Below are 25,287 nucleotides of genomic sequence, written 5' to 3' on the forward strand. Positions count from 1 at the left end.
TTGCCAAGACAACCACCAGGAAATGAGACTCTCCTCATTGTTCCCCTTGTGTCCCACCCTGTCATCTTGTCCAGTTTGAACTGCATTTGCTCCCCTTCCTTTGGTCCTTTGGATACTGCACCTGTGCTACAAACAGACTGGAACAATACCCTGGACTTTCCTCTACCATCACCCCATTCCATTGCACTTTACCCTCAATTATATAGCACCACAATAAACACCCTTAAAGACAACTTGTCTGATAGTATTTTATGTGTTGAAAATGTGCATTTAGGGGAATAGTCACATCTGGTGCAAATGATATGGACACTGTGGTAACATACAATTAATGACCTGTAACTGTCTGCAGTAATCACATCAGGACATTGTTGTCACATGACCAAAATCTGTAAAATGACAAGCCATATGTTACATTAAGTTGAGATGCAAAGGAGGCGAATGCCATCATGCCACAGTCACACAGATGAAATCAATATTCAGAGAAATGATCAGTTCCACTGTCTCACCTGTGTGTCATTGGAAGTATTGACTTATAACTGATGTTCTGTTGTTCACATCCTCATCCTCTGCCTCCTCATCCTCACTGTCCTCAGGGTTCACTGTTGCCACAGGGGCATCTCCAATTCACCTCCTCCTGCAGAAAAGGCACGTCATCTGAGGGTCAGGTTGTGTAACATGCAGCATGCCACTACTATCTGGCGGACCTTCCCGGGTGAGTAGCACAGGGATCCACCTGTAAGATGGAGGCACCTGAAACTGGCCTTCAGGAGGCCGAAGGTCCTTTTAATTATTCTTCTGCTTCGCCCATGTGCCTCATTATAACGGTTCTCAGCCCTTTCCTGGCATTCCACACAGGGGTCAGGAGACACAACAGGTTTGGGTAGCCAGAGTCACCTGCAAATAGCGAGGAACAAACTTTAACCTTACACAGTCCTATGTAGATAACACCTGAAGGCATATACTGACATACAGAGGCTGGGGACTCTGGCTCACCTACTAGCCACACCCTGTGCCTCTGTAGTTGGGCCATCACATTTGGGATGCTGCTATTCCTCAGAACCAAGGCGTCATGCACTGACCCAGGATACTTGGCAGTGAGGTGGGAGATGTACTGGTCCACCAGGCACACCATTTGCACATTCATTGAGTGGAAGCTCTTCCGATTCCTGAACACCTGTTCATTCTGGCGGGGGATTAACGCAATATGTGCACAGTCAATCGCCCCAATAATATTGGGTATATGCCCCATTGCATAGAATCCTGCCTTAACAGTGCCCAAATCTTACACCTGGGGGAAAACAATGTAGCTGCACATGTGCTTCACCAGGGCAGACAAAACCCTTGCCAGCACAATTGAGAACAGTGGCTGTGATATTCCTGCTGCCAAGCCCACAGTCACAGTCAGAAATGGAGCACTGATAGCACTTGCACAAGAGGGGGGATCCCAGTGGGATGACGGATGGATGATATCAGGTCAGGTTCCAATTAGGGCACACAGCTCTGTGGTTGTGGCCCTGTTCAGTCTATAGGTGAGTATTATGTGCCTGTCCTCCAGGGGAGCCAAGTCCTCAAGGGGTCTGTACACAGGGGTTTGTCTTCTCCTCCTATTCATCCACAGCGGTAGGTATCTAAGGAAGACAAGAGTGAGTAGGCTGTCACAATTTGAACAATGGAACCACCACCTCAGTGTACAATGTGATGGGACAGTTGGAATGGTAATGTATGTGCTATATTTCACAAGTAGATAGTAAGGGAAAAGTTGTTTGTATTATTGCTACTATACTATAGAACTACTGGACATCAGAGAAAATTTCTGGATGTACTGTTTAAAATCTCTGCATCCAGATGGACTGAACATCACTGACAATACCACTTGATTTCTGCATATCTGAAGAGTTCTCAGGACTGCATTGATTCCACATTCCAATTGGAATCTTCACTCATGATGCTTTTTGAAAATCCACCAGTGTCAGCTGTGCAGCCACTGAGCAAACCATCTTGTACTACCTGAGGAAGGCGAAAGCTGAAACGTTGTAGTAGAAATATATTTTTGTTCTTTAATGAGATCATCTGTTTGAGTCACTTCTTTCTTGGATATTACATTTTCTTGTGGCTCTTTGTATCCTTTGAGATCCAGATTTTTGCCCTGGCTGGCTGTTGTTTTCTTGTGATCCTGCATCTTCCAGTATATATATATATATATATATATATACATGTATCTATCTATCTATCTATCTATATATATATATATATATATATATATATATATATATATATATATATATATGCGCCCAGCCAAGTTAGGTAATTAAGAATTAAAATACATCACCATGGGGATCGAATCCAGCATCATCCCTGTCAACATCAAGCTGTGGAACCCTGGACAGCTGAGACGGGAGACATACACCCTAATGTGATTTGGTTTTTGAGCAGTGCGTCAACCCTCAAAAGTGAGTTCCTTCTTCCTCAGCACTAAGCCTCCTCACCTTATGTACCTTAAACAAACCCAAGAGGAAGGTTCTGGTAACCTTCCCCCTTCCTTCGAGTAAGTTGTGAAATTCAAGCACTGGCTGTATTTGATCTGTGTTGAAAAGACACAAAAGAACTGGCCAGGCCCAAATGCGCATTCCTGAGATAGAGCCATACCTTTCTCTGCTGTAAACATTCTCATCATGGTACACTCCTGTCATCTCCGCATCCCCCACGATATGTTCCCTGCTCTGGTGAGAAGAGCGAAAACATGTTCAGTGTAGAAAACAAGATGTGCTTGGAAAAATACCTGCACCACCGATGTGACGGCATTTGAAGCTAAGCTAAGCACAAAATGGAGTCAGTGGTCATGATGGAGTTGGTAGTTGAATACAGATAGCATTACAATCGGTCACTCCCCCAAGACCTGAATACCTTTGAGTGCCAACCCAGATAAAGGAGCAATCAATCCAAAATGCTCCGGGGGAATTTGTATTCCAATACCTGTTTTAATAAGAGCCATGTCTCTTAGTTTCAATCTGTACATGTTCAAAGCATGCATAGCAAGACCTACAGATTCTAGTGTGGCTCAATAGGGAACTAAGGTCCTGTTTTTGTCTCCCAATACACAATAGTATTTGTTGCAATATGGGGTGGTATCTGTAATGCTGGGTTTAACAGTTGCATCAATGGTATTTCTGCATTTGTGAAGGGTCTATTAGTAAGTATCAACAAGGCCTCATTCAAATGATCTCTCCAATGTCTCAGGGTACCGTCTGCTAGTTTTCATAATTGCACTTTTAATAAGCTGTTCCTACTCTGAATCAATCCTGCAGCTTGTGAGTAATATGGAATATGATAAACCGACTCAATATTGTATTGTGAGCAATAATCCTGTCCCAATTTACCTTTAAAATGTGACCTTTTGTCACTCCGGACTTGCAGGGGGACTCTGTAATACAACATTAACAAGTGCAGCTTTTTGATTAAGTATCCACCACCGTGCAGGCGTATTGACACCCGCAGCTATTCGGTAGTGACCAAATGTAATCGATTTGCCATATCTGCCTTGACAACTTCCCTCTCCCCAAATGACCTATGACAGTTTGCGGGATATATCTCTGTTGTGTGTGTTGATAAATGGGATACTGCATTATGACAGTTTTAATTATATACAGTGGAATGTGCATCCCTCTAATCTCTGCCCACCTGTTAGTGAACTTCTCTCGTAGGTGCCCACATTTTTGGGGCGCCCATTTAGCCATCCCAATCAAGTCAGAATCTTGCGTTGCCACTTCTGCCTCTGAGATTTTGTCTTTGTCATCTGCAAATAAATTGAATGATCGTTCTAGTAAATCGGTGAGACAGTGGGCATCTTCATGATATACTGTGACAGTACTTTGCACTAGCATTTCCCAAATTTCCTCCCACAATTCTTTTCCCCACACCTCCTTGGGATGTAGTTGTCAGTAATGTGCATGCCATGTTGGAAGCCAGGTGGCTAACCCATTGGCGGTAGACCAAGAATCCGTATAAAAATGACATGTCCCAGGAAGTTCCTGTTTCGGCGCCTGATATACAGCGTATAATTCTGCATATTGACTACTCTTCCCTTCTCATGTAGTGGAAAGCAGCTTCTTGGCTAATGGGTTGTACGACACTGCCCTCCAATGTCTCTTGGCCCCCACATACTTGGCTGAACCATCGGTGAAACATACATGCTTCCTATCCTCTCATCATCCTGCACAGAGCCCTGTGCCACCTATTCATGCAGGGCCGCTGTTCCTGGTGGTCCCACTCGGGCCCAGTCCTGTATGTACCATTTCCACTTAATGATACTTGCTTCCTGTGCATGTCCTATCCAGTGAGTTTTAGGTGAACTTATCACCCACTGCATTTTTGGATCTCGGGTCTCAGAACCATATCATGCCTTATGGCCATTTGCTCAGTATCCGCTGGAGCCCAGTAGCAGGCTAGTAACTGTTTCTCAAAGGAAGTATATTGCTCTCCAGCATCTAGTAGCTTTTTGTCTTGTCTATGACAACACCGCCCTTTGTTCCTGATTCCACTGAATTCCTAGGAGCTTCACATTTTGAGAGGGTCCTTGTGTCTTATCTGAATTGCTCCGCAACCCTGTCCAACTGAGTGTGCACCTGTTCTTGTGTTTCTCCCTGAATCATCACTTCATCGATATAATGAGACAACTGCACCCCGGGAATGACAGGTACTTCATCCAAGTGTCCTGCCATGAGCCGGTGACAGATGGCGGGGCTGTGTTTATACCCCATAGGCAAAGATAACATCTTAAATTGTCTTCCGTCTCATGAGAAACTAAATTGGTCCTGACTCTCAGGGCCCATGTTATGGAGAAGGAAGCATTAACAATATCAATGGTTGCATAACAGGTCCCTTTATGTTTTTGTACCTTTTCAACCAAACTGATGGTGTCGGGGGCTGCAGCAGTCAAAGGGGGTGTATATTTATTCAATTCTCAATAATCGATGGTCATTCTATAGCGCCCATCCGATTTGCGTGCAGGCCACAGAGGACTGTTCCACTCAGTGGTGACTGGGGCCACCACACCTGCCTCTATAAAATCCTGTTTAGTCTTACTTATCTCCTTGTGCCCCCCCAGGAGATGTTTCAAATGAACCACCTTGGTGGCTGGGGGCACCTTCACTGGGAGTATCTTCATATGACCCACCCTCACTGCTGCAGCTGAAATGTATTGCTTTGACCCAAGCTGATGATAACCATCATCCAAGTGTGAAGTCATCCCTTTCAGAATGTCAATTCCCAGTATAAACTCTAGGAGGGGCACAATCTAAACAGTGTTTTCTCTTTTTGGTGTTCTCCCTATTTTCATTTGAACATTAGTCAGCACTGCGGGGTTTGCTTTCCACCCAAGCCTGTGTTGGTCTAGTCCCGACCTGTAAACTTTGTTGGATTTTCATATATTAAAGAAGCCTCTGGTGTCTACCAAAGCCCAAAACTTATTAACATTTTTCTTTTTCCAGTGAATTTCTAAATCAACATGCGTCGATTATCTTTGCGAGCCCATCCCAGTACTGGAGTTTGGCCTATTTTCTAATCTGATTTAACCTGTCGACTTTTGCCCAAGTCAAGTCCGGATATAGGCTCTCATATCTGCAAGTCAACCAGTCAGTATTCAAATCTTCCTCCTCCTTCCTCCTCAGAGAAACTTTTTTTGTCCCTTTCTTAATTTATTCTGATATGACAGCATGGTCAAATTATTCTTGGCTTCAACTAGCTGCCTCTCCAATTGCTGATTTTCTTGTTCTAACTGAACACATTTCTGATGTATGTTTCTATATGCAGATAACAGGATTCAGCCCTGTCTGCCTAAGAGAGATAATTCCAGCCCCTTATCTATGGGCACTTTTTGCAAACAATTGAATAACTGAGTTGGTTCAGCATCTACAACACATGCGCCCCAATTCTCACTTAACCCAGCACCACATACCAATTCATTTGCAAGAGCATTATAGGGTGCTTTTCCCACCCTGGTATGTCATTTGGCACCTGGGAAACTGCCTTAGATTTTGTGCCAAACATTTTCACTTTTTAATCTTTTAGTTCGAAAATCCTGCAGAATGATGCTAAGTTGTGTTACTCTACTTTAAACTAAGAGGAAATGATGCCAAAGAATGCAGCACTCTTAGTCTGAGTAATGGATTTTTTAAGGCACTTCCCAGCTATCAAATAAAAGCACAAATAAAAGCACATGAATATATGAACATAAGCATTTAACGTAAATGCAGTGAAACACATGTATACACCAAAAAACTCACAGCAGTTAAACAATGATAGGCAGATAATGTGCAATACAACAAAAGTGAATCGATGCAGTGAAAACATATATATAGTCAAGAGAAATAATTAAGAATTAAAATTCATCACCCAGAGGGTTGAATCTTTCATCCTTGCCAGTATCAAGCTGAAGAACCCTAAAGGCTGAGGCAGGAGGTCTTTCCAACGTGGAATTTCTTTCCCTGAACAGTGTGTTCCTTTCCAGGCGAGCTCCTTCCTCAGGGCCAAGTTTCCCCACTATATATATACCTTAAATGAACTCAAGACGAAGTTCTAGTAATTTCCCCCTCCTTCGGTTATGAAATTGAAGCACTGGCTGTACACGGTCTGCGTTGAAAACATGCAAGTGAAAGGGCCCTGCCCCTATGCGCATTCCAGAGACAGAGCTGTACTTTTCCTTTATGAAAACATTCCCAGGCTGAGATTCTCTCATCATGCCTACATTCCACATCCCCCATGTTATTTTCCTGCACGGTGTGACCCTGTTCTGGTGAGAAAAGCGAAAACACGGCCTGTGTGGAAAACAAGCTCAATGTGGAAAAGTCCTGCACCACCCCTGTGACAGTACCTGGAGCTAAGCACAAAATGGAGTCAGTGCAGGGTAAGACGGGCAGATAACATTACAAATGGGTAAGACCCAATATTGGGTCTTTGTCCTCGCCAGGAGAACTGAGCGTGGGACATAAGCGGTTAAACGATTTCCCATCACAATACATTTGCATTGACTTATGCTTACACCAGCGGCCGCTACTGCCTTTAAACAACCAGGCAAAACAGCAGTGACGGGATCTAATGTGGTGGAAAAATATACCACAGGTCTGTTCGTTCCTTCATGTAACTGTGTCAAAATAGAAAGAGCACAACCATCTCATTCAAGACAAAACAATGAAAAGCCTTTCATGTAATCAGGCATTCCTAAAGCTGGAGCTCTGCACAAACTTTCTCTCAACTCGGTGAAAGCTTTCATGCATTCTTTATCGAAGGGGAACTAGGTCTGTAACTTCTTTGTGTGTCAACTTCTGCAACCTTTTAGAAATTACTGGAAAATTTGGGATCCATTGGCAACAGTAGCTCACCAGTCCCAAAAACATTCCGACATCACTCTGCGTTACTGGGGGATTCATTTGCATAATTGCTGCAACTCTTTCTCAGAACACTTTCTTTGCACCTTTATCAATTTGGTAACCCAAATACTTTACTTTTCTCTGACACTACTGTAATTTAGTTGTGGAAACCTTGTGTCAGTTTGCACCTAAATAATTCAATAACGCTATGGTATCTTGTCTGCAAGCCTCACTTGTATTGGATGCAACCATAAAGTAATCTATGTCCTGCACCAAAGCGGACTGAAATAGCATGTTCAAAGACTCTAAATTCTTTTTCAGGATCTGGTTAAAAATGGACAATGATTCCCCTGTGGAGTGACTTTCCTCATGTAAAGGCCTTGAGAAAAATGCCTGTGACAAATCGATAACTGAAAACCATTCTGTTTCACATGGAAGGTGGAACAAAATCACTGTCAGATTTGGCACTACAGGACAAATGGATACCACAATTTCATTCACCGTTCTCAAATCCTGTACTATGCAATACTTCCCAGTTTTTTCAGAACTCCCTGCTCACCAAAATCTGCAATTACTGGGGAAAACCTTTTATTACTTCTGGGGTCATGTTATTCTGTGGTGTTCTGGGGAAAACTGCATTTAGCTTTATAGACACCTCAAATAAGTCCAATATCTTTTCCAGAGAGATCCCAAACTCTCAGCGTTACTGTGTCTTGTAATTCATCAGGAAGGTCTTTAACCGTCACAGCAGGAAACAGTGTAACGAGAGGATACATCTCATCAGTTTGGCTGGAAGTCTCATCATCGCTATTGGTCTGAATTGCTATCCCTTCATTTTTTCAAGTGATGGAACCTTTTAATTTACATCGTAAGTCTCTTCCTAACAGATTCACAGGACTTCAATCGCCAACTATGAAATGGTGCAAATCTTCAAAGGTTCCTATTTTGACTGGAATGGGCTCTGTAATGGGGTTTACCAAATGCTGGTTTGCTACTCCCACAACCTGAACTGTCCCTCTGGAAAGGGGCACATTAGGGACTTCTTCAGATCTGACCAATGACATTGGCATTCACATATGGAGCATGCTGATCTACCTCCAGTGAAGCAGCCAACACACATTCTTCCTCTTCTGAACTTTCACTCATACATTCTTCACTCACTTAATCTCCACTGAAATCAATCAGTGGGTATTGTGTGATTAACTGATTTACATTTGCTCTTTGGTTCACGTTCTGCTGCGGAACCATTACCTGTTGCCCTGCCATCGGAGCTTGTGGAAGATACATTTGCTGTGGGGCTTGAATTTGCTGTTGGGGAAATTGTACTTGTTGCTGGGGAACTTGCATTTGGACTGCTCCAGTAGGAACATTCATATTTTGATTTTGGGGCCTTTGAACTTTTGAAATTGACTGTTGTCAACCATCTGTGCAAAACCACCACCTTGCACCAAATTATTTACATTACTATAGGGTGACTCCCATTTCCAATGTCTGACATTGCTGCACATATGACAAGGAAGCACTTTCCTCATGTTTTGAACATCAGCCACATTAACATTTGGATCTACTCGAATTCTACGACCTCTACCTCTAAACTGAGGCACCATATTGCCCTGCTGTTGTGCTCCCTGCATTCCTCCTATGTTCAACACTACTTGCGATCCCTGCATGGTAGAACTATTAAATAGGAAGGTTCAGCGAGTGGGCAGATTGTGATTACAGGTCACATTACATACAAACACATCACAATGCATACTTACCAACCAGTCAGGCCCTCTCAGTGTGTAGATGTGCCATCATGTGTGGGACATTGCTGTTCCAAATAATGTAGGAGTCATGCACGGATCCAGGAAACTTGGCTGTCACTTGGGAGATGTACTGATCTGCCAGACAAACCACCTGCACGTTGATAGAGTGGTAGTTCTTCCTGTTCCTATACATCTGTTCATTGACAGTGGGAGGGACCAGGGATACATGGGTGCCATCAATGGCCTCTACCACATGGGGAATCTGTTTCATCTAATAAAAGTCCTCCTTCACATAAGCCATATCCGTTCTTTGGGGAAACCTGATGTAGTTGTTGCGGTATTTCAAGAAAGCACACAGTACACCAGACTGAACATGAACTGAGACATCCCTGTTGTTTGGGCAACAGTATTCTGGAAGTACCCTGTGGCCAGGAAGTGTAGCACTGACAATACTTGAACAAAGGGAGGTATGCAATAGGGATTGCGATTGCCTGGCATCAGATATGGCTCCAACTATCTACATAGATCCATGATTGTCTGGCGATTCAGACATTAGGTCTGGATGAGATGCCTGTCCTCCATGTTTGCCAGGTCTACCAGCGGGCGGTACACTGGTGGTTGTCTCATTTCCCTCATGGCAGGATATCTATGTTGAGAGGAGAGAATGTAAAATAAGTCATGCAGTAGGCACACGTCAGCAGCACATGGTATAGTAGCAGACAGCTAACATGTGAAAGGGATCCATAGCAGTGCTGAAATAAACATTACAAACCACAGAAATGCACATCATATATCGTCATTGCAGTACATTGGCTGAAATGTAAGTCAGATAGGACATATGACATATACGTATAAGAAAATGCGTGGGAGACTGTTCAGTCCTGTACTGATCACACATATGTAATTAAATCAACCTATAGGTATCCAATGCCTATGTACCTCAGAGTAGCTACACCGAACCATCCACATATACACAGGCTCAACACGTCATATTCTCATGATTGGCCCATTATGTAGCACAACCATGAAGTCACAACATTGGGTAACACAGATATCAGGACGATTAGGTGTCAAACGCACTTATTTAAGCACATTCATTGAGTACATGTGCCCAAAATGGCAGGCGTCTGACCTACTGTTCTGGACAGTTGGAAGTGACCTAAGTCTGCCGGCGAAGTCATCGTGGTGGTAGACGGTCACAACCACCGTGCAACTTGTCATAGGTTAACATTGCTGCCTATAGGGGACTGGGACCAATGGCGAGGACCACCGGCAGTGACGGTCCTGTACATGGCGGCCTGACTGCCATTTTCTGCAGTCTTGCTCACTTGACTCCTGACTCTGTTGCGAGCAAGACCTCCACTACATGAGCTGCTGTGTACTACCTCTGAAGCCACCATGCCACGTCCTGAAGGTGATAGGGCCCCTGCCTTCACACAGGAAGAGCTGGAGAAGCTGGTGGAGGAGGTCCTAGCCCTGTATGGACAGCTATATTGGGCACTTGAGTCCAATGCTCCAGCCATGTGTGATTAGTGTTGTGTGTGACGATGAATGGGCCATGTGAACTGTAGTTGCAGTAGATGCATGCATGTGAAATACCGTACAGGCATGTGTGCTGAGAGGATGGGTATGTGTGCTCAGTTGCTGTTACAGTTGTGTAGTGTCATCTCCTGTTGGTATGGGGCCTGTGTACATGACTTTTTCCTTTTTTCTGTGTCATCCATGCAGGTAAACGCCCATCAGAAGAAGGGGATCTGGCGTGCAATCACCAAGCAAGTGCAGACCATGGGGGTCCACAGCAGGCAGAGCACCCATTGTTGGAAGCAGTGGGAGGACCTAAGACACTGGGCCTGGAAGACTGCAGATGCCCAGCTGGGGATGTCCTCCCAGTGAGGGAGGGGTGCACGTTGGACCCTGACCCCCTTAATGGTCCGCATTTTAGTGGAAATCAATTGGTACCACCTTGCCAGTGTATGAGATGTGGATCTGGCATCATGTTTAGATATGTGTAAGTTTTGGACTCCTGTATCAAGACATGATTCTGATTCTGACTGCAAGTGGAGACGCTCAAATGTCAATGTCACATGTGTTGCCCCATCCTGAGATTCCTATTGATGTGAGCTGATGTTTCACCATAACTATTGACTCAAACCTGGTCCATCCATCTGCATATGAGCGTTAGTGGCACTAAGGTGTCTGACCACTCCCATCTGTGCTGATCACCTGTTGTATCAACTAGGTGACTCACAAACATAATTAGTACAGGCACAGGTATGGACTTTATGTGAGGCTGCATCTCATTTACACCACAGATATGGCCTGTGTAAGTCATACCTGTGTTTGTTGTTGTACCCCCATTGTCCAGTCATCTCCATTCTAGTGGGTATGTGAAGGTTGCAACAAAAGGACAAACTACTTTGGGTGTCTGATTTGTGTATTTAAACTCATCATGCTTTTCCATGTGATTGAAATGTGGGCATTTTATCTAAGTCACAGTGGGTTGGTTCTAGACGACCTAAGTACATAGGCAGAGCTAGCCTTTTACAATATGCTATGTCAATGCTATGTGTGTCAATGCCCTACCAATTCCTTACCAACCTTGGTAATATGCTGCCTACATCATGTCACAATGGTTACTTGGGTGCACAACATATAAAGTGAGACACTCTTTGTTACCCTTGGCCTAGCTGATGTGTCCAGTCTGGTGAGGATTAGGTATTGCATCACTTATGTGATCATGAAGTAATGGTTTTGTTGTACCACTATTTCTGAAGCAGGTATTTGTTGTAACAGGAAATGTTGTATCTGCACTGGCAGTCATGTAGGTTCATGTGTACATGTAATTTCCGTGTGCAATTTGTGTAGTCTGGAGTTGGGTACAGATAATCAAATATCAGGTATGGTGTAAGTGATGTTGGTTTTCTCATGTTGTCAAGTCCTGGAACAGTATCTGCAACTCAGGTGGAATGGTAGGTGGCCTATGATGTCAATTGTGGCTGCCTGAAGTGTACTTGTTGTGACACTGCAATCAGTGATTGCCAATGGATGTATCATGTGTGCTTTGTAAGCGATTGTAGCTGCACATGCATTTATTCAGTGATGTGGTGTATCTGTGTTTTGTGTCTGCAGATATTCCTCTTTGAATGTGTGAATGTCATGCCATTCCTGTACTACACGTCAGTTGTCACTTGTATGTGATTCCCACTTATTCTGTCTTCATTGGTTCAGATATTCATGTTGCCGTATATGCATAGGGGATCAGCCAGCCATGAGATATGTATGACAGGTGCTATGTGGTCTGTGAATCGGATAGTCTACACTAGCAAGGGACATTACTAATTGAGATGGACTGGTTAGGTGTTGTTTCAGGACATGCATGATGTTTTGTGACCACTCATCTGCTCTTCCAATAGGTGATAGGAGTATGGAGAGATATGATCTGGAATATGCTTGATATACCTACTTCTGCAAGGGTATGAGTAGCATGCTGACATGGCTTTACAGGTGTTCAATTGAATTACTCCAGTCATGCTAACTTACTTGGAATCTTATGTGGGTATGAGGGATGGCATAAAGGGGTGGATAGTTGTAACATGTTGTTACATGATGTAGGATATATTTAATGCCAGCAAAGATAGCTTAGCCTGGAGATGTTTACGTACAGTTGTGCATGTTTACATGTGTGTATGTAAGGAATATGATAACCCTTTCTCTCCCTCTCTGTCTCTCCCCCCCTCTCTCTCTATTTGTGTGCATCAGCATCTGTAGGCAAAAGAGATGGGGCACAGGCGAGTGGGGATGCTGCTGGCCACAGGACTTGGAGTGCTGCTACAGCCAGGGACCCAGTGGCCCGGAGGGCGAGGGAAGTGCACAGCGGAGAATGGATCTTCTGCATCATCATCTTCGGAATCTTCCTCCAGTGCACACTCCCTGGTGGTAGCAGACCCATCTGGGACTACCCCAGCACCATCTTTGTCTGCCACCCACATTACTACCACCACCCTCCCTGAAGCTCCCCACCCAGTTGTCTGCAGCCACTCACTTAGGAGGGTGGGCATCTCCTTCTCTGCAGGCACCTCTTCCCCTGCCCCATTCAGCCCTGCTGCCCTAAGTGATGAGGCTATTGACCTCCTGAGGTCCATCTCTGTGGGTCAGTTGACAATTGTGAATACCATCCAGGGACTTGCAACTCAAGTTCAACAGGGCGATGCATTCCTGGGTAGCATTCACAGTGCACTGGGTGGTCTACAGAGATCCTTTAAGGCTCCAGCCTCTGCACTGATGGCAGCCAGTCACCCTTTGTCTTCCGTCCCCCCTCCACCTTCCTCTTCCCCATCCCACACCCCTCTTCCCCATCCCAGTCAGAGCACACAGACAGACAAGCAAGCATCGACCTCAACAGCCACAGGTTCTGCAGACAAACAAAAGCACCACAAGACCCACCACCGGCATGCACGCAAACAACACCCACCTGCAGACACACCAACACCCACTACCTGCACAGACTCCCCCACCACCCCTACCTTCACAGACACTACACCGGACACACCTGCAGACACCACACTGACATTCACTGATACAGCCCTGACTCCTATCCTATCCACATTCTGCACAATAGCAGACCCACCACAGGCAACACATCTGCAGACACCACAACCACAGACACACCCATATGCAGCACATCTACCATACCTGCATTCACCACCCCAACTGACAGTCATCCATCCAGCATGGCAACTCCCACTCTCCTCCTCCCAAACACATAAATGCCCACACTCACTCACCCACCCAACAGACACCCAGCACACACAAGCATTCCTTGCACAAACATGCACCCAAAACATCCACCAAGGCACCTCCTACAAGCACTCCCTCTCCCTACACTCCCAAACCCTTTTGCCATGACTGTACCCGTGAGTTGAAGAGGTTTTTCCTCTCGGAGTTGAACATTTTCCCTAATCCTCTCCCACCCTGTGTGACCACCAAGGAGCAGTTTCCCTCCCTAAGTCCAGCCCTACCAACTCCAAGTCCTCCCCTGCCCCTGCTACTACCCATGCCCCTCCCCTGCCAAGAAGTCGACCCCTCCAAAGTGTTCTCAGCCCTCACCTAAGCCACATCCAAAGCCCCCCTCCCAAGCCCAAAGACCCCCTCCCAAGCCCAAGCCCAGAGACCCCCCTCCCAAACCTAAGCCCAACCCCCCGCTTTATCCTTCCCCAATCCCTGAGGTGCCTGCCTGCCCCCTTTATGCCCCTACCTGTGTAGGTAATTTAGCAGTCAGGAGTCATGTTGGGGAAGTCAGACATTCCATCTGTGCATGTTGCACTTTAGTCTTTGGACTGGCCTAAGGGTTTTTTATTTATTGTTCATAGTTTTTTATTTTTCTGTTTATTTATTTATTTATTCCCATACATCTGGGCCAAAAAGTTGTTGGTTCCATCGTTACATATTTGTTCTGCCTTTCATTCATCATGGCTGTTATGGCCTTGCCTGCTTTCTTTTGTGTGTGAGTGTGTTTTGTGTGTGTGGTGATTGTGCTACCTATTGTGTCTGGGTTGCTTGTGTTGGTGTGTGCTTTGCATTTGTGCTGCAGTGATGGTTGGGTATGGTGTGTTGGACATGTATGTTGTTCGGACATTCATTTATTTTGATATTTATGTATTGATACTGTTGGCATTTGTTTGTGGTGTGCCTTTGTGTAGTTGTACTGTGTGCATGAGTGTGTGTGGTGATTGGAATGTCAGAACCGATGTGTGTTGTGTTTGCGTGGTGTGACGTATGCCTAGTTGTGTGATTATGTGTATTGGCACAATGGTGTTGTTACGTTGTGTTATTTGTATGTATTGTCAGGTGGGGGTGTGTGTTGCGGAGTGTTGACGGTGCATATGAGGTGTTGCAGTTGTTGTGTAGTAGTGTACTTTGCTGGTGTTGTGTGTTGTTGTGTTTGACAGTGCCTGTACTGTGTGCTGCGGTTCGGTGTGTGTTTTGGTAGTGTGTGTTGTCCGTAGTGTGTGTAGTGAGTCTGTGCATGTGTGTATGTGGCTGTGTGTGAATGTGCATGTGAGTGTAGGAGTACATGTATGTGTCACTCGCGCCACCCGTACAGGATGTTTATGGTGTGTGCGTTGCGACCTTGGCATTATTCTACAGTGACAGGTAAGTGTGTACTAATGGTTGCTACCGTTGTCGTCGCTGGTTCTGGACTAGTTGGGTGAGCAGGAGCAGCGGGAAGATGTGTAGTTTAGATTCCATGGTGGCTCCTGACGGGTATGGCTTCCTGTAGGTCAGTGTCTCCATTTATACTGTTTTTTTCCGCCAGGGTTTCTGTGTTGGTGCGACTGCAGCGGAAACCTTGCCGGTGTGCAACTTTGTAACCTGTCTGGCGGAAACATGCTCTCCGCCAGCCTGAAGGTGCTTCCCGCCCTCCGTGGTGGATTGATCCACTGACGGTGCAAGCAGTGAATAGCCTGTATTCTGTAGTAAAGACTGCCATGGTCATAATTTTGTGGTCTTCTCCGCCAGCCTGTAGGCGGTACGACTGCTGCCGCCAACATGGCAGTCATGGAACCACCAGACTCGTAATGACCTCCTCAGTGTTGTGGATGCCATTCGCTGGGCATGTGATCTGGCATACTGAGGGCAGTTGTTTTAACCTTTTAAGACTGGTGTGTGGGCGTGAAACCAAGCCGCCTTTCTCCTCAGCCAGCCCAATGGATTTTAGCTATGAAAAATAAGCATGGTGTGTGAACAGCAGCAGATGGGCCAGGATAACGAATATAAACATTGCTGCTAAGTTTCAGGCAGGATAGCTTAATAAATATAAGACATGGATAACATAGGAAATATAGATAATACAAACCTACTGATTCTGGTAGATTTCTCCTACTATATGGCCTATATTTTGAAAATGTGAAGTTTATTGTTTGTTAGTAAAAGGTGTGAGACGTGTATTTCATTCATTTTACATCTTTAAAAGCAGGCCTTGCAGCCTGCTGCAGACAACATGCATTTTTGGCATATCTTTCTAGGTACAAATGGATTACATATTCCCTTCAAGTTTATGGCCGCCTAATTGAACTGTGCAATTTTAGAAAACATTTACACAGAAATGAAATTGTTTTTTTACCAATATATCTGATATTGCAACTTTACACCTGATGTGTCGTTTTTATATCAGTGCACATGTAGCTCAGGTCTAGAAAACAAGCCTCAAATACTCCAGAGATGAAATATCAGATGTCGTCCCCAGCAAATAAATTATGATTATGAAGGAAAATTATTAAATTCATCACAGGGTTTTAATAGGAATGATAAGGTTGGAGAGAGATCAGGCTTTAGTCTGCAATCTTACGGTGAGGTGCATCATTCATTGTACTTCCACTAATTTCAAAGTAGTTGAGGGTCATTTCCAGATATTAAGTTCTTGTGAAATCTGGGATGCTGCCCTTCATCTATACGAGATCTGTCTATTGATATAGTTTCTTTGCCACATTAGTTTGTAGAAGTAAGGTCAAACATGCACGTTTTTTTTTCAGATGTGACAGATGCCCTTGGGTGGTTGCAGTGAACGCTGCAATAACAGTGAAAAACACTTTAGGGCCAAATGCATATGTACTAATGTTTGGAAAAGTAATTACAGGCCTGAATTACAGTTTGGCAGATAGGTTACTCCTTCTCAAACATTACTAATATCCTGTCCACCTTATAACAAGTGCATTGTATCCCATTCTGTTTTTAAAAAGGCAGACGGAATGTCAGTAACATTTCTGATGTTGTACCCATCCACCAACTTTAAATAAGGCCCTAGTGCTCTACAGTAGTGAGACATTGTAACATGACTTGCTGGGAATTCTGGCACCGACAGACTCAAAGTTTTCCAAAGGTAGTTGAACTCATATTTGTATCACAAGCGTAGGGAACGATTCTTGCATCTGCTTTCCATCAGTCGCTGTCACCTGCCTTAGAAATTCCGAAGTAGTTGAACCCCACACCAACACACGGAAAATGTTTGTGATGCATGTCCATACGTTTCACTAGAAGTGGTAGGGTTGTGTAGATGATGATTTATGACTCCAAATGATCTTCCTTCTTACTACTGTTTCTTTCATCACTAAAATGGGAAAGAAGTAAAGGACAATGATTTAGGGACCTGTCAGGCCAAAAGATCTCCCCAAGGTCACAAGCGACTAATTCCCCTGTGACTACTGCTTCCTTCAAGCACATGTTACTGTTGGTTATTTTTAAGCCGCCACGGCACAGCTCCCAAGGCAAGCTAGATCCCAGCCATCAGCTCCAAGTTCAGATTTGGGAATGATATCTATTTTTAAGAACCGTTGTGTGGGAGTGATGAGACACATCACCATGTTTTAGTGCTAGGAAAGGAGATGTGCTGCTAAAGGTTATGCATCTGGGCGTGGGTGCTACACACATTATGCAAATTGATATATGGGCCATTGTTCAAATATCACATTTTTGGGCCAGGGTTATTTGGTTGCTCTTTGCGCACATTGAGAAGTATAACTTGTACTTATATCATCCCACATCTGCATATCACATTCTTCTTTCTGTGGTATAAATAGTGCTTGAACCTTGTTTTACCACTAAAACAAATGGGTATATTTAATAAGATTTTGAGCAATGCTTCCATCATAAAAGTGACATAAAATGGTGCACAATGTTTTTTTTCCAATTTACTTTCCAGAGCATAATTTATTATTTTGTGTTGGAAATTAGCCTGAAAGTAGCACAAACCAGTGCATAGCAGTGCTTTGCATTATTTAGGGCCAAATGAGTGTTACATCTGTGGCACATGAACGTTCCCATGCAGCCATCCATGCTTATTGACGCAAAACCCAATCTACTAAAAACAAAGTAGGCATGATTTTGCAGCCAACAGCTCCAAGGTCAGATTTGGGAATGATGTCCATTTTTAAGAACTGTTGAGTGGGATTGTTGCGGCACCTTTTTTGAATGTCTTTTTTTAAATAGGCACAATGAAAAATACATTTGTTTCTACTTTCATTTCCCACTTTGCATGTGTGTTGTACTGTAGAACACAGATACAAAGTAGGAAAAAAATGTAAGTTAGTCTAAGCATAGTATTTAATACTGGAAGGGTACCCTACCATTACAAAACCTATGCAGGACTCAGGCAGATACCTTGCACTATGCTCCAGCATCGGGGAAAGAGCAGGATAGTACAATATCTCTGTAAATATGGAACTGTCCTGCTCTCCCCCTTTCACGCAATGCAGCATTTTGGTTGCTGTGCAGTGTTGCCTGAGGATTTAATAAATCTACCCCGTAGTTTTTGATAGTGCCTAAGTAGGGCCACAGGACAACAGGAACACAAGAAAAGTGAGAAGACTAACTGTGCATAAATATCATTATCTGCTTACATTTATGTTTTTGTTATTTTTATGCACCTTTTTTGTCAAGAAACAAACATTTCATAATGATACGTCTCACTTTAAAAATTGTTCTTTTTTGTTTTCTTGCATTTTTTCTGAATTTATAGGAAGACATTTTATTGTAGCCTTCACCGAGAATTATTATGGAACTCCAGTCACCCTTGCACTAGAGCTGAGCAGTTATGATGAGCCATGCATGGTGCAGGTCACAGTCCCCTCTCCACCCTTCAATGAGACTGTGTACTTGGCGAAGAACAGCACAACAGAGGTGATCCTATCTACAGAGTACATGCTCACTGCAGGTGAAAAATCAAGGAAGCTAGTGATGGTGAATTCAGATGCGGAGATTTCAGTCATTGCATTTAACAACGCTACCTATACTGCTGATGCTTTCACCTGCCTCTCCAACCAAGACTTGGGCACAGAGTACTTCATTTTCACACCTGGAAACGGAAGTGGGCTAGGAAACCATTTTGCTGTTGCTAATGGCCAAGATGTTAAGACTGAGGTCAATATTACAGTGTCTGGCTCCTTACTCGTTGATGGAATCAGATATCAAGACAAACAGATGGTCACCATTACCCTGGCTCCACAAGAGGTCATTCTCCTCAGTGACAGTAATGACCTGAGTGGCACCAGAGTTGTTTCTTCAACACCTGTGGCTGTTTTCAGTGGTAATAAATGTTATTGGTCACCGGGTAGTGCCTGTGACTTTGTAGTAGAACAGCTATTTCCTGTGAAAAGTTGGGGGCAACAATTTGCTGTACTCCCGCTGATGACTAAAAATAAGCAAGACAGTATTATTATCATCGCTGCAAGACCAAACACCACAGTTGATCTTCGTACTGAAGAAACCACACTACAGTACCTCCTTCAACCTGGTTCTCAGGTCAGAGTGGACTTACAAAATGGGATGCTTGTGAATGCAACTGGGCCAATCATGGTTGGATATCTCTTCCTGGGGGGTGACAGTCCATTAGGATTCATAGTCGATCCTTTCATAACAACCGTTCCACCCAGCAACTTCTCCAGGAGCTACTACAAGTTTGTTACCCAAGACTTTTATTACAACTACCTATTTATTGTGTCTCGCTCATCCTCTTCTTCATCGGATTTTCTGCTCGACCACAGGCCACTGAGTGATTATGTCCTGACTGTGAAGCACATGGAGGGCTTCACTGGTTGGGAAGTGAAATTAGAAAAAATTAGTGGGCAACATGAAATTTCTCATCAATCAGAAACATTTGGAATTTATGTATATGGAGTTGAAAATTGGATATCTTATGGATATTCACTTGGCCAAGCAGACTCGTTTTCAGGTATTGAACTATTCTATTTTAAAATTGTCATTTGTTTTTATTTCTGATGAAGTTTGATCTGTGAAAATAGTGTGTTTGCATGCACTTATGTATGTGCATTAGTAAAGCACAGATCTATCTAGAAAGCAAAAGAGTGCTGAACTTAGGTCAGAGGCCACAATATGATTCAGTATCTTTAACAAGAAGCAGAATGCAGCAGATAGTGATGCCATCATTTCAGGATGCAGAGTTCTTTGACGAGATAAGACTTGAGGATCTTTATGTAGGCGATTTGGGGCTATTTTGATGTCGACAGACAAGTTATTCCAGATCTTGAGAGCACAGAAGGGGAAGGCCAATTATTTGGTTTTATCCTGTTACAGTACTTTGATTCTAAGTGATGATGTCTTGTCTTCTGCCTTTTATAGTGACGTGATGATTTTTCAGCCAGGTAAACAGGAGTACCATTTCTGGTGTCTTGCTATGTGATCGCCTGGTCTTGATCTTATGATATTTTATTTCAATGGTGTTTATACAGCACCCTAATCACTCATAAGGGGGTCTTGGAGCTCTTCAGCAGATGTAGAGGCCAGTCCTAGAGTATTACTCAAAAAGCCAGGTCTTCAGCTTCTTGTGAAAGTCAAGAAGAGGGGATGAGGCTCTGACGTCTTCTGGGAGGTAGTTCCAGGCTTTAGGAGCCAGGTATGGGAAGGCATGCTACCCTGTTCTGCTTTTATATATGCGTGGCGTGTGTGCTAGTGTGTGTGTGTGCTAGTGAGAGCCCAGCAGCGTGGATTTGTCTAGGTGATTGGTATGATTGGTGAAACTTATAATAGCTACTGAGATAGGCAGGGCCTGGGTTCTGGAGTTCGTTGTAGGTGTGGATCTCCACTTGTGTATCAGGAGCCAGTGGAGTTCCCCAGACTAGTCTAACTGCTGCATTTTGTGCAGTATAAAGTCGTCATGTGAGCTGGTTGGTTATCCCTGTGCATAGGGTGTTCCCATAGTCTAGTGTGCTAATGATGAGGGTTTTGGTGATCGTTTTCCTGGTTTTCATGAGTTTGAGGGCATTGGGGGGCTGGGATCCAATGTAGTTCCTTCAGGATTATGGTGCTATGGTTAATCTTCTCCAGGCCTTTAATTATATAAACTGTGTTATGGATTGTCAAATACTTCTGGATCAGATCTTGGACTGAAAATCAGAGTCAGGGAGGAAATGGTTCAATTCATCAGCAGGGAAAGGTGCTATCATGTTGTCTTAGTTTTCTTTGCAAGTAGAGGGTAAAGGTAAGGTTGAATCCAAGCAATTTTACATTGGATGTTAGCTGGTGGATGAAGCTTTGCAGTTTGATTTCAGACAACCAGGGATGAATTTGTGGTTCTTTGTTCCTGTTGATAACAAGGCGGAATTCTTTGTTGATCAGGCTAAGTTTTAGGTAGGAAAGCAACTTCCTGTTCAGAGAGACTGAGGTACGTTTTGAGTTACCAAATGTCACAATCAGTTGAGTTTTTCCAAATAGAGCTTTATGTTGTTAATGTATTTATGGATCTTGACGCAGTGACCAGCGAGTAGTGCTAAGGGGTTGATTGTAGAGGTTGAATAGTAGGGGCAAGATGGAATCCTATAGGATATTGGGAGGATCTGGGACCCTGAATTTCCCATCTGCATGCATTGTTAGTGGTTGGTGAGGTAGGAGTTTCACCAATGTAGAACTGTTTCTATGTGTGTTTCCAGTGCGTGGATCAGTGCTCAGTTGAGTGAATCAAAGACAGTGGAGAGGTCAAGTAGAATCTGGAAGAAAGTGTTATTTGTTTTGGAGTACTTTGTTGGCTATGTGAAAATTGCCAATCCCTGTGCTGCAGTGTGGGCTGAAGCTTAGTTTGACATTTTAGAAGAGGTTGTTCTTGCTGATCTAGCTTTTGAGCAGGTTGGAGATTATTTCTTTGGTGTTCACTTGTCTTTTCAGGGTGAGGGTTTATATGCTGAGCAGTATGTTGATGCCTGTTGTTGGTTGGCAGGTGACTAATGAGTCTGAGTTTTTCTTGATGTGATTCAGTGGGGAGTTTTTGAAGCACTAATAGGTATGTTTTCTCATTCAGACTACCCTTGTGGGTTTGCTGTACTTTGAGACAGGGAGTAGAGTATGGTGAGATAAATAGCCAGTCTGGAGGTAGAGTGGCCTTTCATTGCAGTGATGGATAGGCCATTAAGATGAGGTGACTGATGTTGTCTTTGGAGTGGGTAAGTATTGTGATGTGTTGCTAGATGTTCAGGATATTAAGAGGACATATGAGAAGTCGTTCCATTGTCTCAGTACTTGAATCTCCCGGGAAGTTGAAGTCTCAGAGGATCCTATGATTTTTATTTTGAAGCGAAACAGAGGCAATGAGGTCTGAGCTTTCCTCTGTGAAGGCCTTGTGTCTCTGCACGTAGTGTTGTCTGGGTTGTGGTGAATAGGAAATGGCAGGTGTGGAGCTCAAACCAAACTCCTGTCTTTTTCGTGTGGTCTGCACATTGGACATTTTAGCTTGTGGAACAGGAATACCGAAGATGTGTGTGAATGTGGATGTGACCCATGTTTCTATGATGACTAAGTTCATCCAGATTATGTTGTGCAATATTGCCTGCAATGTCAGGTGCATGGAGGCCTGCAGAGTGTACCTTCATGGGCATGAGTCAAAAGTGGCATGAGTGTGTTTGTGAGAGGGATGTTTATGAGGTTCTTAATGTTTGCATGGTGTGGTTTTGTGTTGGTAGGGGAGAGGGGGGTGTTGCGTGTAATGCACATAGTGAATATTGTTTACCTCAGGTATAGGGGCACTGGCTATCGGAACTTCCTGCTCTATTAGGCCTGAACTGGAGATGCCATTTCTTTTGTACCGTTAGGCAAAGCCACTTATATGAAAAACATTTTGTGACTGAAGTTTTCAGAGGCAGATGAGGTGGAAAAATCAGAGCCGACTCTGATTGTTTGAGGAGGCCACCATAAGGACCCAAACCCTGCCTCTGGGCCTACTGAAACAATGCTTGTTTATGGTTACAAGGGAGACCGACCTTTGGTGGATGGTGAGCCAGGGAAAAAAATAGATTGCACTCTGATTGGATGCATAGGCCACTGACAGATCACATGAACGCCACTAGGCCACCTGTGGCATTCCTATTGTGTGGTGATGCAGGGGGCAAATCTTTGGTGAAGAGGCACACAAAATTTCAGGACAGTGTCAATTTGGCTGGGGTGGCCACGGGGTGCGGAGGTTGGAAAGGGAGTGTTGATACATGACCTCACCATTGGTCATGCTGGGGAAGTGCTTGTGTGCAGTGTGGTGTGATTCCACCCATTCTTGTTTAGTGAAGTGTAGAAAAAATCATAGTGATCTACGATTGTTCAGATAGGCTTCTGTGGGACAATATGACCTGCCGCAAGCCTGCTGGGGCACTGCTTGTGTACAATGAGATGGGAGGCTAATCCGTAGTGATCAATGAGGCAGGTGAAAATCTGAACAGGCTAGATCTGATGATACTGCTGTGGAGTCCTTGTACCTTCACATTCATTTAAAAACAAGCATGGACAAAGCCAATAGGTCTGATGTTGGCCACCATCCTTCATGGCTTTGTCAGTGCTTACTATGTCTTGTCATGGTTTTTGTAAAACTTCACTGTAAGGGATGCTACCACGCCCTTGTCAATCTAAAAAAAGAATTTCAAATGCAAAAATTACTTTAGGGCCTCAGAAAAAACACATTCTGCCATAGTAGTCCATGACACTTAAGGGAAGATGTGTTGCTCGTAAAAGGGCTGAATATTGTCATTTACAATGGAGTCAGCCAATGGCTGAAGTGGGCTGACCCACTGTCGCCATTATGTATGCTGTACTAGGAGGAAGAAAACTGTGAATCACACAATAACAGACCAATAGATGAAGAAGGCGGGGGAAAGCTCTTATAAGCAAGTATATTTTAAAATGAAGTTGGCATGGTTAACACCAGATCTAAAAATGGGGAAGTAAAATATTTCTCTAAATGTGTTTTGCTCCAGAATCATTTATAAGTGATCCGTCTAGCCATAATAACATCTAAACCAGAGGTCTTCAAACTGTGGGTCGCGACCCCCAGGGGGGCCATGGAGTCATCGGAAGAGGGGCACGCATCCTCAGCCACTCCTGCCTCAAATCCAAAACGTCATTGTTTTGGAAAACGACAGCCGTCCTGGAATGGTTCATTTAGATAGCTTAGAAAGCTTCAGCTGAATTGTCATTCATTGAGTCTCCTGTTAAGTGAATCTGAGGGAGGGGCAGACATCTAAAGAAGAGTTCTTGCCAGGAAGCCTGCTTGCCTGAAAGAAATGAAAATATACTCTACCAGTTAATCTGCAAATTAAAACTGTAATCTGCAAATGTAAAGGATGCTTGGGAGCAGGTACTGATAGAATCAGTGGAAGCTTTGTAATGACAAAGATGTATTCTTTTTGAGTGGTAGCAAAAATAATTAACAACTGAACTGTGAAGTGTGTGCTTTTAATTGTAATTGTATTTACATAGTGTTTACTACCCCTAAAGAGGTGTTGAAGGGACAGTTATGTAAATAAACTGTATTACTTTTGGTATTTTGCACATTTTGTAGTAGTCTATTTTATACTGTATGTATGGGACTTACATATTCACAGTGCTTTCTGTCCTCTCCGGTTACACACAGACCTCTGCAGTGCATTAACTAATAGAGGTTTCATAATGCACTAAGTGCATTTCCCACTAAGTAATAACTTTCTTTTATTTATTTTTCATTTAAGGTGGTAAACTTTCAGAATATTTTGGAGCTTATTTATGAGAGGCTTAAGTCACGGAAGTATCACTTTTTTTGACGCTCCAGCAGCACAAGCCTATCAATCATACCTATGAAGGGATGCAAAGCCACTCTAAATGGCTTTGCATGGCCTCATAGATATGGAGTAAGGCACAGCAGCGCAAGCCGGTGTGTTGCCTTACTCTGCACCACGGAGGCGTCCCATCGGCGTTGCAGTGGCTGTTCCCATGCAACACCCATGGATTTTGAAGGGCCCCAGATTTTCATAATCATGTAAACTGGAGCAGTGTCAAAACCTTACACCTCCCCAGAGCAGACGTAATGAGGAGAAAGGTTTTCATTTCTCCTCGTCTTTTCCTCTTTCCATGTGTGTTGCATTCTGCAGCACACATAAAAAAGAGGAAAATACCTCTCAGGATTGTTTTTGTGCAGGAAAGTGCCCCTTCCTGCACAAAAATAATCCTCCCTACATTGGCACTAGGCAGCCATTTGTGAGCCAGCGCAAGGGGAAAGGACAGGAATGTACTGTATTTCATGAATACTGTCCATTCCTGCCTTTTAATATTGGCGTAGGGCAGCGTAGCAAGAAGACTTTCGGCACTGCCCTACACCAATTCCTCATAAATGAGGACCTTTGTTTTTAGCCACACCTTTGACCACTCCACTACAC

At 43.8% G+C, this 25,287-nt stretch overlaps 1 protein-coding gene across 5 annotated transcripts in view; it reads left to right on the plus strand.

The window, feature by feature from the left end:
- LOC138296693 (adhesion G protein-coupled receptor F5-like) overlaps window positions 1-25,287 on the plus strand; it is a 912,996-nt gene that overhangs the window by 181,161 nt on the left and 706,548 nt on the right. For 4 of the 5 annotated variants that reach the window (XM_069236060.1, XM_069236063.1, XM_069236061.1 and 1 more), the window contains one exon: window positions 18,627-19,838. The exons of the other annotated variant lie outside the window; for it this stretch is intronic. In XM_069236060.1, the coding sequence (XP_069092161.1) occupies window positions 18,627-19,838 (1,212 nt within the window). The remainder of the gene's footprint in view (window positions 1-18,626; window positions 19,839-25,287) is intronic. 5 annotated transcript variants of the gene reach the window in all.

Source organism: Pleurodeles waltl, chromosome 5 (genome assembly GCF_031143425.1).
Source record: "Pleurodeles waltl isolate 20211129_DDA chromosome 5, aPleWal1.hap1.20221129, whole genome shotgun sequence".
NCBI lineage: Eukaryota > Metazoa > Chordata > Amphibia > Caudata > Salamandridae > Pleurodeles > Pleurodeles waltl.